Source organism: Heptranchias perlo, chromosome 3, assembly GCF_035084215.1.
Source record: "Heptranchias perlo isolate sHepPer1 chromosome 3, sHepPer1.hap1, whole genome shotgun sequence".
Classification (NCBI taxonomy): domain Eukaryota; kingdom Metazoa; phylum Chordata; class Chondrichthyes; order Hexanchiformes; family Hexanchidae; genus Heptranchias; species Heptranchias perlo.
The window spans coordinates 19,616,360-19,636,629 of record NC_090327.1 but is presented as its reverse complement, the minus strand read 5'-3'; the positions used below and the strand labels follow the sequence as shown (position 1 = coordinate 19,636,629).

The 20,270-nt window shown below is 44.6% G+C and overlaps 1 protein-coding gene across 4 annotated transcripts in view; it reads left to right on the top strand.

Annotated features, from left to right (window-relative positions):
• Positions 1–20,270, top strand: part of arhgap28 (Rho GTPase activating protein 28) — a 185,377-nt gene that overhangs the window by 109,598 nt on the left and 55,509 nt on the right. For all 4 annotated transcript variants that reach the window (XM_067978420.1, XM_067978421.1, XM_067978422.1 and 1 more), the window contains exons 2-3: positions 3,105–3,301; positions 7,246–7,463. In XM_067978420.1, coding sequence (XP_067834521.1) covers positions 3,105–3,301; positions 7,246–7,463 — 415 coding nt within the window. The remainder of the gene's footprint in view (positions 1–3,104; positions 3,302–7,245; positions 7,464–20,270) is intronic.

Below are 20,270 nucleotides of genomic sequence, written 5' to 3'. Positions count from 1 at the left end.
ACTCAAAGGTAAGAGATTGGCGGGCCACACGGGAGGAAAATCTAAATCATAGATTCTCATTTTTTTAAAGCTGTATTTATCTGCAAGAAAACTAGCAAATCGATTAAGCATCCAAGAAAATCAGAAATTAGGAGTTAAGGGTATTTTCTCAGTGCAATTGGAAATGGGTATAGAAAGAAAAGCAGTAGGTTGCAAATATTATGGAAAATTAATTTTTCCTAAAGACTACACACTTTTGCATCTTTGGTAATTTTTCCTTGCATCAAACACCTTGAATGAAAAGATCTAACTGTTTAATTGTTTCAGTGGTTTTCTTGCTACAAACTGGCACGTGTGCGTGTGTGTGCGTGCACGCGTGTGTTTGTGTGTGCGTGTAAAATAAACTACATCTGGACAGGGTAATGAGTGGAGAATCCTGAGGAGAAACTGCCTCACACCAAAGTGTCTGTTACTGGAAGCGTAATGCTCTGTGTTGAGTTCAAGAAATCACTTTGTGAAATAATTAAACTCAAAGCTCAGCTTTGTCCCAGCTGATTTTTGTGGTGTGTCACTTAGAACAAGAGATATAGGGGGAGATTTTGAAGTCTTCCATTAACTTTTTTTATGGCCTTATCCACTGGATGTGCTGCTTATAATGTATTGTTAACCTGAACCCGAATGTCTGCTTTTCCACAATAGCCAACCTTCCCCCATTCAAAGTATATTTTTTACTTTTTTTACCAAAATGCACCACTTCACATTTACTGACATTGAATTCCATCTCCCACTTTTTTGCCCATTCCACCATCTCATAAATATTCCCTTGCAGCTTTCTTTGGGCCTCAAACTGATTTACAATGCCTTCTAATTTAGTATCAACTACAAATTTGGATACCGCTCCCTCTAGTCCTATATCCAAATCACTGATGTACACAGTAAACAGAAGTGGTCCCAGACTGATGCCTGTGGACACTGCTACCCATTTCCAATCACTCTGAGAAAATGCCCTTAACTCCTACTTTCTGTAGTGTTATTAGTGTAAGGAAGGACTGAAGATTTTTAAGTGCTCAGTGTTGGTCAGGTGTTGGTGTGGGTCAGTGGTCGGCGTGGGTAATGAAATGAGGCAGTGCAGTGGAGCATTATTGATGGTGAGACATCAGTGCCTGCCAATGTAGAATTCCCGATCTCAGCTGCATTGCAGTGGAGGCTACGCTCCTGAGCACTATTAAGTGTTAAGGCGGAAGGGTCAAGGACCAGAGAACATAGATTTAAGGTGATTGGCAAAAGAACCAAAGGTGACATGCGGAAAAACTTTTTTACGCAGCAAGTGGTTAGGATCTGGAATGCACCGCCTGAGGGGGTGGTGGAAGCAGATTCAATCATGGCCTTCAAAAGGGAACTGGATAAGTACTTGAAAGGAAAAAATTTGCAGGGCTACGGGGTAAGAGCGGGGGAGTGGGACTAGCTGGATTGGTCTTGCATAGAGCCGGCACGGACTCGATGGGCCGAATGGTCTCCTTCTGTACTGTAACCTTTCTATGATTTTATGACTCTAGGTGATCCCTGCTGGAAAGTGTGTGCAGGCATGCGCATGCACACTAGGCGTGGATGCTGGTTGAGAACAGAACCAAGCTTGATTGTAGTGGTCCCATTAATTAATAGACTGTGGATACATGAAGAATGAACAGTTTAGCAAGGTAGCAGGAGACTACCTTGAGGCTACCAGGAGGTTCCCTGTTGAACTGTACCTCAGCATGAATCACTGCATTCGAGAGAGGGAGGGAGCAGCTTAAAAAAGACAAGTGTTCCCTCACAAAAAGACAAGAGGGAGTTAATGTGCTGCTGTGGGGTTTGATGGGTTTTGCTATAGTTGCCCACCTAACTGCTTTTCTCAGTTCACTCTCAGTAACCAGTTTCTATTATGAATCTTTTTCAACCAGTTACTTTCATCCCAAGTTGCTGTATGCAGCTTTGTAATCTAACTCTATGCAGTGTATGTCTATCTCCCTCACTGACGCACTATCCCAATGAGCACTTCAGTAAACCATTATACATGTCAGTGCCTTAACACCAGACGTTGAGTGATGTTTTTTGCCACAGTCACTTTGACGGGCATATAAATGGCAGCCTCAGCTGTTGTCATTCAAAACTATAAATACCGCAGTTATACATTTTGGTCAGTATATGGAATGTTACTTCTGGGAGGAGCAGAACTGAAAGGGTATCACATTCTGATAGAAATCTGAAAGAGGCAAGTATCTTTCTAAAAAATTGTTTCTTCATTCTTTTGATGCACCTTTTTCTCTTTTCCTTTATCCTAGTTTCTTATCTTCTGACATCTTTGTTTTAGGCTTAGAAGGTGAATTAACAGAGCAGGGACTTCTTTATAATGTAGATGAAGGAGGCTGACTGACTTTCTCCGAGGTTACTCCCCAAAATTGTACCTGTAGGTGAGCTTACGTAATTCTGTAGCTGATTGATCAAGCATTACCACTGCTGTGATCCGACCTCGTGACTGCTCAGTGTCTGAAGAAACTCCTATAACTCACGGGCTGTATCAAGTGACCATATCCTCTTGTCAGCCTCTCTGGGCAGTAGTTCAAAACGAGTAAAAAGCAAATCAACGTACCTTTCAATAAGTGCTCCTTTTCAAAGTTTCCTGTGCTTTTTTGATTAGTTTTTCATTCTCTCCTTTAAGGACCCTCCTTGCTGTGCACCTCTCCACTGGGGTGGTCAGGCAGCCTGCCTCTAGGACTTTGCCGATGCTGCTTTGAGCTGGTTAGAGGGTGCATGCTGAGAGTGGTGTGGGTTAATTTTCTGTCTGATTGTTCTCTTCTTTGTTCAAGGGAATCACCTTTGCAATTCCCCAGAAGTGATTGAGAACTCGTAGCTTGGGGAATTGTGGAACTAATACTTACTTCTGAGAAAAGCTGTAAGAGGTATCTTCATGTGAATTTTAAAAAGTCTTCTTGTACCCTGGTAATCCGTGAATCAGAGATATATGGAACTGTTTAGATTTCAGCCCTGTGGGCGGGCACCAGCTGTGTGATATTTCCTGCAGCGCTGTAGCTTACAGTGAATAAAGTCAAGGCTTCTGTTAAAAGGCCCGTTTATTTTCTCTGCAGGAAGCCACGCTTCAGAAGGATGAGCTCATCTGTTTCACGAGAGCTACAGTGTCCGCAGGTATTTGGCCGCTCCATATCTCAGGAATCTGTGGAGAGCTCCTCAATGGAGGACTTTTGGAGTGAAGTGAGGAGCATTAAGGAGAGCAGGCAGAATGGACAAGAGGAGCAGAACCTAGTGGAAGTCAAGACACCTGATGGTGAGTTATGTGAGTGATCGTGGGCTTCCTAGTGATCACCAATGTGTAGAGTACTTGTTTTTACTCTTTAACTCTTTAGGGTAATCAGAGGTGAGATCAACTGAGACGTTAAACTTTTCCAACTAATGGTTTTATTATCATTAGAACAGCTACAGGTTTACAGATGGAGATGCATACAACTTTTAGATCAGTAGTACAGTTTGAAACTTAGAATGGCCGATTCTTCTGCTTTGTGAACACTGAAAGGAGAATTCTCAACCGACATCCTCCATTGCGTTCTTTTGGTCTGACTCTTGCACTGGCTGTTGGTCAGTCTCGTGGACTGTCTCTAATACCATTCTTGCTGACGATCATAACCTCTCAGTAATTTTCCATTGCCTCTTTCCCATGGTTACACAGGCTGATGCTACCAAACAGCACCTGGTGTTTACGATGGTTTCCCACAGCCTCGCAAGGCCTTCTTATCTATAACCTTCTAGATAGTCTGCATAACACTTTTCGAGTTTGGTCAAGCTACCCCGCATGCCCTCTTGAACAGTCAGTTTAATAGTTCTTTTAACCAAACTCCATTCCTTTAGCAGGTAATTAATCCAGGTAAAGTCCACGAATCCTTCAAGTGGGATGGAACATTTAACCCATTTTGCACACCACGTATGTGGCCGCTATGTAACCAGCTGACATATAGACAGAAAGGTAAAGACGGTAAAATACCCAGATCCTTAGGTTGTATCATAAATGCAGAGCAAAGCCTGAACAATTTATTGATGTGAACTATGAGTTGCTGTAAATCCTCTATGTTTAATTCTGTAATGTATAAAAATGGAAGTACTAAGTTCAGGAGCAGCAGGCAGTCATGACTATTCCATATTTCAAACTGCGCTTATATTGCACCATGAGACTGCTACCGTGGTGAAGCACTATTTGGTCCTGCCAAGTTAAGTATTTTTGGGTCATTTGCATACATTTCTGTCACATTCTTCAACTCCAATTGGGGGGAGGATTACGCATGGCTGAAGCTAGCTCACTGTCTATAATATACTATTTTGAGTTGAAGGTTCGTGTGGCTCCACGAGCGCTCGTTGTATATACCATGTGGTATAAATATGTTCGTGCATCACTGAGAATGCTACAGAATTCTGCCTTCTAAGTTCTCTCAGGAATTCACTGAGTTAATGTGCTGCATGCTGTGGTGATGCAGCTCACAAAGGTGTCACCTGTGCTGAGGTGACTAATCTCAGACCCAGCACAGTGATAGGGGCTGTACAATAGGCCCTAAGTACCAAGGGGGATTAGACCAATTGCACTCCCTGATTGCCATCCACTGACTTCTGATGGAAGCTGTATGCATACAGATACTAGGTAAGTCTTACTGTTTAGGTTCACATCTACAGAATGGCTACTTGGGCTAGGCATCATAGGGCTGTCAGCATCTGTCGAAGTACACCCCAGCCTCTCCAGGAAAAAAAAAGAGAATTCTGCCCTCTGATTTGTTATGATAAATCTGCATAATGTACATAAAACAATGGTGAAGTTTAAACATTAGCTAATGCTGTGTCTGGAATGCATCAAAAGATATATCTGGCTGAATGAAGAAGTTAATACTTTTCAAGAGGGTGTTGGCCAATGCAACAATCCACTAAGTACCTGTTTAAGTTCAATGGGCCTGAGTTTGGTCGTACCGGTTCTGCTGTATTATCTTGAAGTGGAGTGATTACAAGTTGTTGTTAGTGTCAGTCACACAGGGTAAGTGGGAACATTCATGAGAACCGTTAAAGTATCAGGGGAAAGCAGATAGATCTGCAAACTGGCTGTAAGGCAGTGTTTCCCCGGGATACCATTTGCGCTCTAAGCCCCTTTACTAGAGGTTAGTATTTTTATCATTTCCCACCCACCCCTCTACGTCTCCTGAAGGTCCTGATTCATGTTGGGATACATGAGCATCCACAGGAATCCCCCCACCCCAATACCTTACCCAAGTGCCCATTTTTCATATGTGAGCCTGGGCAGTGAATGGCAGGCAGATGGCTATTCACCCATGAAAGGCATCGCAGCCAAGCTCAATCCTGCTCTCACCTGATGTGTACTCACACATACATCACATACACATTTCACAGCAGGGTCACTGGAAACAATGTCTTGCATTTCTCACATAGCAAGACATTTGAATGTTTTACAATAATGATGAGAGGAGGAGCAAAGCGATAGCATAAAATGAAGGCAGAAGGGACTGAAAGCACATCAAAGAAATAGGTTCTGAAGAATGAAGGGTAGTGAGTCAGAGAGGTTTGGGAGACAGTACCATAGAGCAGGGATTGAAGGATTGAGCACTGGTGACGGAGTGTGCTGCAAGTGGGGTGCGAACAGTATGTAATCCAGAGCTGGAGGAGCAATGGGTGCCACTGATGGGGGGGACTGGAAGCCAGTGGAGTTTTGCAAGGATGGGTTGAAGAGTGTGAAAAACTTAGGATGAGAGAGGATTCGGGCCACAGGGTTTTAGACTAGTTGAAGTTTGTGAGGGTGAAGGAGTGGTGGCCTGTAAGAAACGCTTTGGGTGATGAAGGTGTGGATTTGTTTCAGCAGTTGATTGGGAGCATTAGCTCCACTCTACAGCCCAAGGCTGTTGAGGCCAATTGTATACCCCCTCCCCATTGTCCAACCTGAGATCAGCTGACTCGGCAGAGACTGTGGATTGGACACTGCCCCTTCCTGCTTTCTATGGCTCAGGTCCACATAAGACAGTGCCTTTACAAACTGAACCATTGGAGGAGCCCATCATTTAGAAAAAAAATGAAGCCCTTCCCACTTCTGCTGTCGGCAGGTATCATTGGATGATTTAGGTGAGGGGATGCCTGAGTGTCACTGATCAGATTTGGAGTGGATTTTGACTGCCTTTCGCCTGCTGTTAATGGGGTGGGTCAAAGTGGGGTCGGTAGCCTTACTGCCCCCATTAACACCGGCAATGTGGCCGGCTCCATTTTGAAAGGGGCCTACCACCACGTGTCCAAAGCGCCCACCTGTTTCAAGCGACAGGCCCCTTTTTAATATGGAAATCAGGGTCCCATGACGTAAATAGGTCCCTGTTTGCCATTTTGGAACTGGTTGTAGTCTGTGCAGTGCAGGCTTCTGAGGCGATGGAACCGAAGAGGCCCGTTAAAGGCAAGTCTTGAATTATTTTTGTGGGCTACGGAGGAATGAGCAAGAGAGCTCCTTGGGGCCCACAAATATAATCTGGGCGTGGCTACCCCTGGACTCCCACCCTCCGCAATCACGAACTCCCCCCTCCCCTCCCCTCCCCTCCCCTCCCCTCCCGTAACTTACCTTGCCGGCGGCCGCCCTGGCCCGATCCCGAGACCTCAACCCAGAGAGCTGCACCGGGGGAATCCTGTTTGATTGCCCCGCAGCTCACCTGCTGGATTTAAATGAGGTCGGAGCCTTAAAATCACCGGGGGGGGGCCCCTTCGCTGCCAGAATGGACGACCGACCGGCTCTCTTCCCCTGGTCGATAACCCAAAGGTCAAAATAGACCCTACCGTTGTTTAATTAAGTGTATGGTGAACCAAAGTTTTAGAATATAGAAAGCATTGAGAAAGGAAGGGCATATTCTCTAACGGTAATATTGAACGGCAAGAGATTTAGTCAATAGAGTTTGGAGTAAAGAACCCCACCCCCCTCAAAAGGACAACCTGTATTTTCTCTTCCAGGTACTTTGATATGCTGATAGGGGAGGGAGGTGTCTTGTGTGGAGCATAAACACCGGCATAGACCAATTGGGCTGAATTGCCTGTTTCTGTGTTGTAGACTCTATATGTAACTATATAGGTGCTGACTAACCTCCTGTGTATTCCTAAGATTCTCTTATTTTTTTATTTCTTTGCTTAGCGCCGTCTGAAGCCTCCTGCTCAGGTTTTCCACCTTCATAAATCTGACTTTGTGTTGCCTTGCAGAGGGGGAAATGGAAGCAGAGTGGCTGCAGGAGGTGGGCTTGTCCACCCTTGTCTCTGGCGCTGCTGGAGAGGACGGCATGGCTCTGCTGTCCACACTGACCCGGGCTCAGGCTGCAGCGGTCCAGCGTCGGCTGGACACCTACACCCAAACCACGAGGAGAAAGAACAAGCAGCCAGTCAGAGATGTTCGAGACGTGTTTGGTGTTTCTGACTCTCCGGTAAGTACAAAGAAAGAAAGACTTGCATTTATATGGCGCCTTCCATGACCTCAGGATTTCTCAAAGCGTTTTACAGCCAATGAAGTACTTTTGAAGTGTAGTCACTGTTGTAATGTAGGAAATGTTGAGTTTAGAAGACTGAGAGGTGATCTCATTGAAACATGTAAGATTCTAAGGGGGCTTAACAGGGTAAATGCTGAGAGGCTGTTTCCCCTGGCTGGAGAGTATAGATAAAGAGGGCATAGTCGCAGGGTAAGGAGTCGGCCATTTAAGACTGAGATGAGGAGGAATTTCTTCACTCTGGATTGTGAATCTTTGGAATTCTTTACCGCAGAAGGCTGTGCATGCTGAGTTGTTGAGTGGATAGATTTTTGGACTCTAGGGGAATCAAAAAATATGGGGATCAGGCGGGAAAGTGATGTTGAGGTTGAAGATCAGCCATGATCTGATTGAATGGCGGAGCAGGCTCGAGGGGCCGGATGTCCTACTCCTGCTCCTATTTCTTATGTTCTTATTGAAACGCGGCAGCCAACTTGCATGCAGCAAGGCCCCACAAACACCAATGTGATAATAACCAGATAATCTGTTTTTAGGTGTTGGTTGAGGGATAAGTATGGGCCAGGATATTGGGGAGAACTCCCCTGCACTTCTTTGAAATAGTGCCATGGGATCTTTTATGTCCACCTGAGAGGGCAGACGGGGCCTCGGTTTAACATCTCATCCAAAAGACGGCACCTCCGACAGTGCAATACTGCACTGGAGTGTCAGCCTCGATTTTTGTGCTCACTGGAGTTGAACCCACAACCTTCTGACTCAGAGGTGAGAGTGCTACCACTGAGCCACAGCTGACACCAAAGTAATGTTATGGATGTGCAGGTTAATTTGAAGGTGATAGAGATTACACATCGTGAATAAATAACAATGGCTGATAATGGGAATCGATTTTATTTTGAATGAAGCATGAAATGACTCAATCCTTCACCCATCAATGTACGTGTTTTACTGTAGCCAAGACTGCATAGTTTTAAAAATAGCATCAATGCTTCCCTCAGTGACTCAGTTGGTCGAGTGCATCATCCACTGATGAAGAATGAGCACTTGGATGTATCTGAGGGCTGCTGCTGCCTGTGAAACTATGCCCAGCAAACATAAGGGCCTGTAAAAGAGGAGGGGATAAAACAGCAGGAAACTGGACTGAAAGATTCTTATGACTAATCCATGAGGTTTGACGAGTTTGCAATATGGGTGAGATCATCTTCTGCGAGCTTTCCTCCGAGGAGAAAGGTAATGCAACAATGGGGCACGCTGCCTAGATTCCTGAACAAAAGCTTAGAGACCTGGGGCTCAATTTCCCTCGGAAATTGGGGGTGGGGGGCTCCGAAAATCGGGGAAATCCCGTTCGGGTTCGGAAGCCAGCTCCAACCCGCCGGTGGGATGATAGTTAAACAGAGGTACTTAAGGCACATTATTAGGTAGTTGGAGCGACTTTTAACTTACTTGGGCGGCTTGCCCACCGCTTCTGATTCACGCCTGGTGAAACCAAGCTAGAAGGGCCGGATCAGGGAACAAGAAACGAAATAAATTAAATAAAAAACCATTGCACGAAGTTAAAACACAAAATCAACCTAACCCTTCCCACCCTGCTCCGATGTCCAATGTCTCCCTCTCCGATTTCCCCCCCCCCCCCCCACCTCACTCGATGTCCCCCCGATCTTCCGTTCCAGCGCTGGATGACATCTCGCTCTCTCTTTCTCTCCGCCCCTGTCGTGTTGCAGCTCCTGACGGCAGCCAGCCTGTCAATCAGAGTTACATCGAGTCTACAGCACAGAAACAGGCCATTCGGCCCAATTGGTCTATGCTGGCGTTTATGCTCCACACGAGCCTCCTCCCTCCCTACTTCATCGAACCCTATCAGCCCCCTTCTAGTCCTTTCTCCACCATGTGCTCTGCCTCACGTCCCCTGACTCCACATACTCTGACTTTAGTCATGATACTACAATGCGGTACCTTATCGAAAGCTTTTTGAGAATCCAAATACATTACATCTACTACTTTACCCTTGTCTACTCTTCCTGTTACTTCTTCAAAGAATTCAATAAGGTTGGTCAAGCATGACTTTCCCTTCTGAAATCCATGCTGACTATTCTTTATTATATTTTCATTCTCTAGATGTTTTTCTATTACATCTTTGGATAAAGATTCCATTATCTTTCCTACCACCAACATTAAGCTAATTATTCTATAGTTCCCTGGACTTGTTCTATCTCCCTTTTTTAAGTATTGGAATAACATTAGCTGTCCGCCAGTCCTCTGGCACCATTCCCTTTTCTAGTGAATTTTTATATATATATAAGTAACAGTGCCCCTGCAGTATGACAGTTTCATTTACTTTATAAAACACTCGCAGCTGATTATCCCAGCCTCGACGAAAATGCTGCCAGGTGAATGATGTAGCACTGCTCTGGAAGTGCTGAGCCCACCTAAAGAGGTGGCTTTCCCCAGCACCCTCTGGGGCAGCACTTGCTTAGCACATCAATATCAGCAACATCAACTGAGGCGAAAGCTTTTACCTTTTCAGGACAGTGGTGGATTTAATGGCTTATAAAGCACGTTGATGTGGTTTTCACTGTCTGGCCTGTATGCACCTCCCCCCAATCACTGGGAGAAGGCTCGGCAGCCAAAAATAAAATGATCAGATAACAACTGGTGTGACTGGGTTGCATTCTCCACCTCGGGTTATATTATAGAATCACTTCATGAAGCGATTTTTGTTCCACAAGGGTATAAATTCCAATTGACTGCTCCTGGGGTGAAAACAGTGGGCTGTCTGTCCAACCTACTATCCACGCCCATTTACGCCAAACTTTATTATTTGTCCCCTAATTATTAAGTATGGTGAGCTCTTGTCCACTCGATGATCTGTGCTGGTCAGCTCAATAGAACACAGCTGGGATTTGAGTGCTGCAGCAGTGGTTTAAAGCGATTTTGTTTTCTTCTTTTTCAAATCTCCCCTCCACCTCCCCCGATCTCATATCACATTCATCGATAAAACAAAGTGATTGGAGGTAAAGTTAGGAATGCAGCTGGCAGACGATACCATTGGCCAACGCGTCCACAGGTAATGAAAGTGAGTGCAGATCAAAAGTAATTCTTTGGTTGTGAAGCACTTGGATTTTAACTCGGAGCAGTTTTCAGGAAAGCAGTCCGGCGAGATAATTCCCCACCCGCCAGAGGCAGCAGAAGGCCCTGGCGATTTTAACAATTGAGCCTCACTTAAATGCTGTAGATCCACTTATCGCCCAGAACAGGCGGGAAGACCCGCAGGGCAGCTGCCGATGGGGGACGATCCGGATAAGTGAAGGGGAGGTGGTGTTTTGGGATGGAAGTGGGGAGTAGTCCGAGGCAGGAGTGACCACAACTATCCTCGTGGGACCCCGAGGAGCATTCCTGCGTCACCTGGCCTCACAAAGGACGTTCTTTGACTTGCCCGCAGGGCCTCTTTGTCCTTCCAACCAGCTGCTGACCTGCTTCAACCTTGTGGGAGAGCTGGGGCAGCTTCCATGCTCGAGCCTCGCTAAAAATGCCATTAGGGTCCAATTGATATAATAGGACTCTGAATAACATGAATTCATGAGACTCCCACCTGATTTCTGAGATGGGATTAGTTGGGGGTGAATGAGAGTTTGTGATCCTATGCCAGAATTTCTGCTCAGTGGTGGGGAGGAAAAGGCTTGTTGTTCTAACCTGGAATTTCTGCTATGTGTTTATGGTCGTATGCTGTGGGGATGCATTTTTGCTCAGTTGAGTGGGGGCAACGTTTATTATTCTACCGGGGGATGTAGAAAGTGATGCTATGGTGGTGCTGCGGGGGAGATATTTCTTTTCATTGGTTGCAGTTTTTGCTAGTTGGTCTCCCCTTGCATTGCACATGGGGAGTCAAAACCATTGCAACTTTTGACGTCAACCAAGGGAGCTATTTGAACCAAGATAGGGAGAGTAGTACCATTATTCAAGAAGGGGAGTAGGGAAAAACCGGGGAACTACAGGCCAGTGAGCCTAACATCAGTGGTAGGAAAATTATTGGAAAAAATTCTGAAGGACAAAATTAGTCTCCACTTGGAGAAGCAAGGATTAATCAGGGATAGTCAACATGGCTTTGTCAAGGGAAGATCATGTCTGACTAATTTGATTGAATTTTTTGAGGGGGTGACTAGGCGTGTGGATGAGGGTAACGCAGTGGATGTGGTATACATGGATTTCAATAAGGCCTTCGATAAAGTCCCGCACAGGAGACTGGTCAAGAAGGTACGAGCCCATGGAGTCCAGGGTGCCTTGGCACTTTGGATACAAAACTGGCTTAGTGGCAGAAGGTGATGGTCGAAGGTTGTTTTTGTGACTGGAAGCCTGTGGCCAGTGGGGTACCACAGGGATCTGTGCTGGGGCCCTTGCTGTTTGTGGTCTACATTAACGACTTGGATATGAATGTAAAAGGTATGATCAGTAAGTTCGCTGATGATACAAAAATTGGTAGGGTGGTAAATAGCGAGGAGGATAGCCTCAGTCTGCAGGACGATATAGATGGGTTGGTCAGATGGGCGGAACAGTGGCAAATGGAATTTAACCCGGAAAAGTGCGAGGTGATGCACTTTGGAGGGACTAACAAGGCAAGGGAATACACAATGAATGGGAAGACCCTAGGCAGGTCAGAGGGATCTTGGTGTGCAAGTTCACAGATCCCTGAAGGCGGCGGAACAGGTAGATAAGGTGGTAAAGAAGGCATATGGGATACTTGCCTTTATTAGCCGAGTCATAGAATATAAGAGCAAGGAGGTTATGATGGAGCTGTATAAAACACTGGTTAGGCCACAGCTGGAGTAGTGTGTGCAGTTCTGGTCGCCGCACTACAGGAAGGATGTGATCGCTTTGGAGAGGGTGCAGAGGAGATTCACCAGGATGTTACCAGGGCTGGAGCGCTTCAGCTATGAAGAGAGACTGGGAAGATTGGGTTTGTTTTCCTTGGAGCAGAGGAGGCTGAGGGGGGACATGATTGATGTGTACAAAATTATGAGGGGCACAGATAGGATGGATACTAAGGAGCTTTTTCCCTTCATTGAGGGTTCTATAACAAGGGGGCATAGATTCAAGGTAAAAGGTGGGAGGTTTAGAGGGGATTTGAGAAAGAACTTTTTCACCCAGAGGGTGGTTGGAGTCTGGAACTCACTGTCTGAAAGGGTTGTGGAGGCAGGAACCCTCACAACATTCAAGAAGCATTTGGATGAGCACTTGAAATGCCATAGCATACAAGGCTACGGACCAAATGCTGGAATATGGGATTAGATTAGACTGGGCTTGATGGCCGGCGCAGACACGATGGGCCGAAGGGCCTCTATCCGTGCTGTATAACTCTATGGCTCTATGACTCTATGAGAGGAGGGGTGAGAGAAAGGGAGAGGGTGAGAACAGTGAAGGTGGACTGAGTGAAGGGGGACGGCAGCGAGGGGGAGGAATGGGAAGGGGAGAGAGGCGGATGAGGACGGGGAAGGTGTGGAATGAGGGGAGAGAAGGATGGTAAAGGAGAAGAGAGGGAAAATTAGAAGGGGGAGGAATAGAGAGGGAGGAAGAGGGCGGGAGGAGAGGGAGAGAAGAAGGTGAAGTGGAGAAGGAGAGAAGCGATTTCATGATCAGTACAATATAAGTGACATTCATTTTTTGAACTTTCTAACAGCATTAGCATTAAAAGATGAAAACCATAACGGATGTCCCTGGTAGTTATATTCCGCTGCACATGGGAAATGAGGTGTATTCAATTAAAAGGCCTGTCAACCACTGTTGAGGGAAGACTCAGCTGAGGAAAAAGAAGGACCTTTAGGAAGTCTGGTGTGGAAAATAGATGTATTAGAGAAGGAGAAAATTAGAGAAAGGGATGAAGTATTTACTGGAAGTGGGGTGGGAAGAAACACAATCCAAATAGTTGTGGGAGTCTGAGCTTGTAATAAATATCTATGGAAAGCCTATTGCCAAAGATGGAGAGAGAAAGACAGAAAAAGAAGAGAAGGTTAAGAATGGATGCGAATTAGAAACACAGTTGAAGTTCTATAATTTTTATTAGCAAAACAGCCAAGTTCTCATAAAATGTTATTCTTTCAAGTAACTTGACTGCAGAATATTCCAATATTTCAGATGTTGTCATCATTCTTAAAAAATATAAGCTTGTGCACACACTCAACATTGATTCAGGATGTTAACAATTGAGCATTTTCAGTTTATTTAATTGAGTGACAGCTGGAAGAATGAATAGAGACCCAACACAAACCTGAGAGAACTGCAATCCCTGAGCTTTTCTTGAGATGTGTCAATCACAGGTTTAAAGGGCCAAATCAGCTCCTGCATGAATCTTGCCTCCGTTTCACTGGTGAGTTTGAGAAGCCATGGCAAACTCGTGCAGGTGGGGTTAAATTAGTTTCCGGTCCAGAATCCACAAAATATTACCTACCTTCAGTATTTGAAGTAGGTAAATTGCCCCTTTGACGATCTGCCTGCCGGCATTAATAGGGGACAGGACTTTTGCGTATCCGCTGCTTGTGCGCGCATCCAAACGCGACTGGATTTAACCCGTTAGAGCTAGGTTTTGGTCCCGCTGATGAAATCAACAATTTTTACAAAGCCACCCACCCCCAGCCCACCTGTTCTTGGGAGTTAAAATTACCCCCTTTCTTACAAAGCAATCTCAGTGGGTTGCAAAAGCAGTAGTGAGCAAAAATTCTCCTTCGTGACTGTCAAAAATTTCAGGCTTGCACCAAATGCTCTCGTGGGTCAACATCACCGGTCTCTGCTGTAAGTGGATCCTGTGTTCCTTATGATAGGAGTTTACTTTTACTGTCTAATATCTGGTCATATGATAGCGTCACCCGGAGGTAGGAACAAAGAAACACCATGTTATGTGAACCAGTTAATGTAATCTTGCATGCGCTCCCATGTATGTTTCTCGTATCTTCCAAAAGTGGACTGATGAACACTCTGGTGATGAAGCCAAGTATTAATCAACCAGCTGGTTTATTGTACATCTAATATTGAATGAGCAAAGTAACATTTACAGTAAATTTTGACCTATTACGATGCTCCTCATTCCATTGAAAATAACAAAGTATGCTACACAATCCCTGTTAGTGGGTTAAATACACTTTCTTTGACTTGCGGGGAGGGGGGAATTAAACTCCCTCGCTTGGCAGAAACTAGAGTGGGGGGGGTGCATTTAAAATGGAATGGGTGAAATACCCACTCTGTTTCTGTTTGGCTGGAATTTTTACCCTCCTGATTTTACGGGCTTATGAGGAGCCCGCCTGAGTCAAACGGGAGCCTCATACGTTCATGCAAATCTGGGTCCCACACCGGCTTGAGATAATGGAGGGGTGTTACAAACATTCACACATGATGTATTGCAAAGCAACCTCAGTAGGTAAGCAGGCTACAGTAATATTCTTTCTGATGATCTACCAATAAAATAAACTGATCGAAGAAGTGAAAGAAACATTTTGAAATTCAAGGAGAGTGAATCATCTGAATTTAAACTCCAATCTCCCACCAAAGGCAACAAGTTTCTAGATTCATACTATTTCTCACAATGGAGTTTCTGAATACATATATGTTGATGGTGCCTTTGAGGTGCTGTGCATGCAGTGAGGCAAATGAGGATAGCCTTGGTTAGCACTCTACAGCATCCTTCCCATAGAAGAGGCATCCAAGATACCTGCTAGTGTGATTGCTCTTTACAACACAAATTTGTTTGAATTATTTTTGGGCAGTAAAATACTGCAGATGATACAAGTTTTTCTTTCTGTGCACTGTTTTAAAAGGCTGGTGCTGGTGGGTAGAAGGTATAACAGATTCACTCGGCGTGTTGTAAGTCGATTATACATAATTCCTGACTGTGCCACAACTGAACTGTTGAAGCAGCAAGCTCGAGATAATTACAAGTGTAGGTGGCAGTTTTTCATTTTGAATAAATCATCAAATTCTTAATCATAATATCGAAATGCACCGAAGGGAAATGGGAATATTTTTAAGGGATGTAGTTTGACCAGGAACGTGGGAAACAGAAGGGTGGCAGCACTGATAAGGCTTCAGGAAGTGACCCGTCTGGGTCGTTCTGGCAATACTTTCACACTATGATACTGGGACCCTGCCTTGGGATGTTCAGTATTACCCAGGTACTATAAGCTACAATCTTTTTTTACATAAGGATCAGAAACAAAAATGCATTAATACTGAACTAAACTAATTTTGAAAAAGTTTTGTATAGTGTTCTTAATCTTTTATAATGTAAATGAGTTTGATATTTTTTCTGCGTTCCTATGTAAGGCTCGCTGGAGTGTAACAGTTGCAACTGGAGACTTGTAGAACTCGCTGACCCAGCTATTGTTGTTATAATAACATCTTACAATAGGCGCTCAAAAACTCTGGCCTAGAAGCTGGCCTGCTGGTTTTTGTATCCCAGCTCTCTTTGCTCCTCTACCCCATTTAGTGTTTTACCTTCCAAGGAATAAGTGGCCTCCTTATTCCTCCTACCAAATTGAACCACCTCACACTTTGCTATTTTGAATTTCATTTGCCATTTATCTGCCCACTCTGCATGTCTGTTTAAGACTGCTTCTATTGTGGTGCAGTTCTCCACATCATGAGCTATATCCTCCAATTTGGACTCATTTGCAAATTTCGAAACCATACCTCCAATTTCGGAGTCTAAATCATTTATGGTGAATCTTAGACGATCAGCCATGATCATTTTGAATGGCGGAGCAGGCCCGAAGGGCCAAATGGTCTACTCTTGCTCCTATTTTCTATGTTTCTATATCTTGAAAACTTCAATTAGATCGGCAGGAGACCTCCGCCTTTCCAACGAGACCAGGCACAAATTTCTTTAACGTTTCCATGAGGGGGAAAGGAAGGGCTCCTTGGATAACTAAAGATATAGATATTAACATGAAACAAAAAATGGAGGTTTATGATAAATGTCAGGTCATAATTCAGTAGAGAACCAAATTGAATACAAAAAGTACAGGGGAGAACTGATAAAGGAAATAAGTGGGGCAACGAGAGTATGAGAATAGATTAGCGGGTAACATAAAAGGGAACGCAAAAATCTTTTATAAACATATAAATAGTGAAAGGGTAATCAAAGGAAGTGTGGGATCGATTAGGGCCCAAAAAGGAAATCATGTGGAGGCAGAGGGCATGGCTGAGGTACTAAATGAATACTTTTGCATCTGCCTTCACTAAAGAAGAGGATGCTGCAAATGTCACAGTGAAGGAGGAGGTAGTAGCAATATTGGATAGGATAAAAATAGATAAAGATGAGGTACTAAAAAGATCGGCAGTGCGCAAAGTAGAAAAGTCACCTGGTCCAGATGGGATGCATCCTAGATTACTGAGGGAAGTAAGGGTGGAAATTGCAGAGGCTCTGGCCATAATCTTCCAAACCTGCTTAGATATGGGGATGGTGCCAGAAGACTGGAGGATTGCAAATGTTACACCCCTGTTCAAAAAATGGAGAGGGATAAACCCTGCAATTACAGGCCAGTAAGCCTCAAGTCGGTGGTGGGGAAACTTTTAGAGACATTAATCTGGGACAAAATTAATTGGCACTTGGAAAAATATGGGTTAATGAAAACCCACACATTTGTTAAAGGCGAATCGTGTTTGACTAACTTGATTGAGTTCTTTGATGAAGTAACGGAGAGAGTTGATAAGAGTAGTGTGGTTGATGTGTATATAGACTTTCAAAAGGTGTTTGATAAAGTATCACATAATGGACTTGTTACAAAATTGAAGCCAGTGGGATTAAAGGGGCAGTTGCTGCGTGGATATGCAATTTGCTAAGGGACAGAAAGCAGAGAGTAGTGGTGAACGGTTGTTTTTAAGACTGGAGGGAAGTATACAGTGGTGTCACCCAGGTGTCAGTTTTGGGACCACCGCTCTTTTTGATGTACATTAATGACCTGGACTTGGGTATACAGGGCATAATTTCAAAGTTTGCACATGACACAAACTCAGAAATGTTGTAAACAGTGAGGAGGATAATACAAGACCACAGGAGGACATAGACAGACTGGTGAAATGGACAGACACAAGGCAGATGAAATTTAATGCAGAGAAGTGTAAAGTGATTCATTTTGGTAGGAAGAATGAGTAGAGGCAATATAAACTAAATAGTACAATTGTCAAGGGGGTGCAGGAACAGAGATCTGGGGGTGCACATACATAAATCTTTGAAGGTGGCAGGACAAGTTGAAAAGGCATACAGGATCCTTGGCTTTATCAATAGAGGCATAGAGTACAAAAGCAAGGAAGTTATGTTGAACCTTTTATAAAACACTGGTTAGGCCTCAACTGGAGTATTGTGTTCAATTCTGGGCACCACCTTTTACAAAGGATGTCAAGGCCTTAGAGAGGGTGCCAAGGAGATTTACTAGAATGTCTTCAGTTACATGGAGAGACTAGAGGGTCTAGGCTTGTTCTCCTTAGAGCAGAGAAGGTTAAGGGGAGATTTGATAGAGGTGTTCAAAATCATGATGGGTTTTGATAGAGTAAATAAGGAGAAACTATTTCCAGTGGCACAAAGGCTGGCAACCAGAGGACACAGATTTAAGGTAATTGGTAAAAGAACAAGAGGTGACATGAGGAAATATTTTTTTACGCAGCGAGTTATGATCTGGAATGCGCTGCCTGAAAGGGTGGTGGAAACAGATTCAATAATAGCTTCCAAAGGGGCATTGGATAAATACTTGAAGAGGAATAATTTGCCGGGCTATGGGGAAAGAGCAGAGGAATAGGACTAATTAATTGGATAGTCCTTTCAAAGAGCTGGCACAGGCATGATTGGCCGAATGGCCTCCTTCTGTGCTGTATCATTCTACGATTTCCTGATAACGTAGATTCCTAAACCCCAGAATCATGATCACTTCTACTCTCGAACGATGAGGTTTTCTCTGGTTAGGTGACCAGATCTACACACATTCCACCAGACAGGCCCTTGCACATCTCGTTTCATTTCTACTCTATTTCTGTGGTAAAGCAACTCAGTACCTCATTTGCCTCTTTGACTGCAGCACTGAGTTGACAGTTTCATAGCTTTATCCACAATAGCCCGAAATATCTTTCCTAATTAGCACTTATACCGTATAGATACGAAACATGGACGCTCTAAAGAAGGCACACTCAAGACCTGGAAAGGTTTCACCAAAGATACCTTTGCACCTTACTTTGTGTAATGTGGGGGGACAAGATCACTAACGACGAAAAGGAAAGGAAAGAAAGATTTACATTTATAAAGCCCCATTCACTGTCTCAGGACGTCCCAAATGACTCAACAGCCAATTAAGTACTTTTGAAGTATAGTCACTGTTGTAATGTAGGAAACACGACAGCCGATTGGTGCACAGCAAGGTCCCGCAAACTGCTGTGGAAATGACCAGATAATCTGTTTTAGTGATGTTGGTTGAGGGATAAATAATGTTCAGGACACCGGGGTACACACTCCTTTGGACATTGCCATGGAATCTTTTATGTCCACCTGCGAGAGTAGACGGGACCTTTGTTTAACCTCTCATCCAAATGTGCTGACAGCACCAGCATTGAGGCTGTGATAATCAATGCTCCGCTTCATTGGGCTGGACATGTTGTTAGGATGGAATGGAAGCTTTATGGAGAACTGGTGGATGGCAGATGAAAGCAGGGCGGACAACAAAGGCGCGACAGGGACACACTGAAGATTCACTTGACACAGCGCAACATGGTCGTTGACACTTGGGAAACCCTGGCCAGAAGGGGTGAAAGGCTTTGAGCTACAGTGCCGATCCAGAGTGGAGGCAAGACATGAGAGATGGAACGATCAACAACGTCAGCGGGATCAACGGGAGACACCCCCCCGCCCCCCCCCCTCCCCAGTAAGATCGTTATATGAGGCTTGTAGTAGACAATGTCTGTCATGTATCGGCCTGGATGGTCATCAATGCACCCATCTACCATGAATTCTGCTCCCTTTTTTGTTGGCACCGTCATCCTCGAGTATGAGGGACACATCACTGCAACTGTCCAGTTATTTAAAAGATCCTTCTGAGTCAGGTTGCATTCCATATTAAACATGTTTCTGACCAGAGAAATGAAAGAGAAAGGCAGCAAGAACGGTGAGGCAGAGGGGATAACAAGAGTATTAAGAAAGGAGGCAGCAAGAGCATTGAAGGGGAGTGGGAAGCATGAACACTAAGAGACATAAGGGGCAGGAGAGAAAGGCCAGCAAGAGAAATGGGAGAGAAGGGGGCAGCAAGGAAAACACAGCAGCAGAGTCAGAGAAAATCAATGAGCTACAACGACGATGTATGTGGGTGGTGCAGTGTAGGAGGAAATCTGATACATGTGTTTCTACATCACCCAGATATCTTCCCCTCTGGGGAATGATAATGGAAACGATTTCCTGTGAATTCCTTTTAGTATTATATCATGCATTTAGCAGTACTCTTTGATGTCAAGGAACTTGCATCAATTGCAGAGCAATGCTATTGCCTTCAAAGATCTCTAAGCCTTAGATTGTGCTGTCCTGGTAGTCCAAGAGGTGTCAGCTCTGGCCCCGATTTTAACTCGGGATGGGAGTTGGGTGAGCGGGGGCCGAGGTGTTGTGGCAAACCATCCTGAACTTGGCAACGTGCAGCCCCAGGAGATTACAACTGCCAGGGACCAAAGGAACCCCTGGCTCCCCTGCGATCAGATGGCTTGCCAAAAATATTATCCAGGTTCACAGCTGCTGGTATTTGT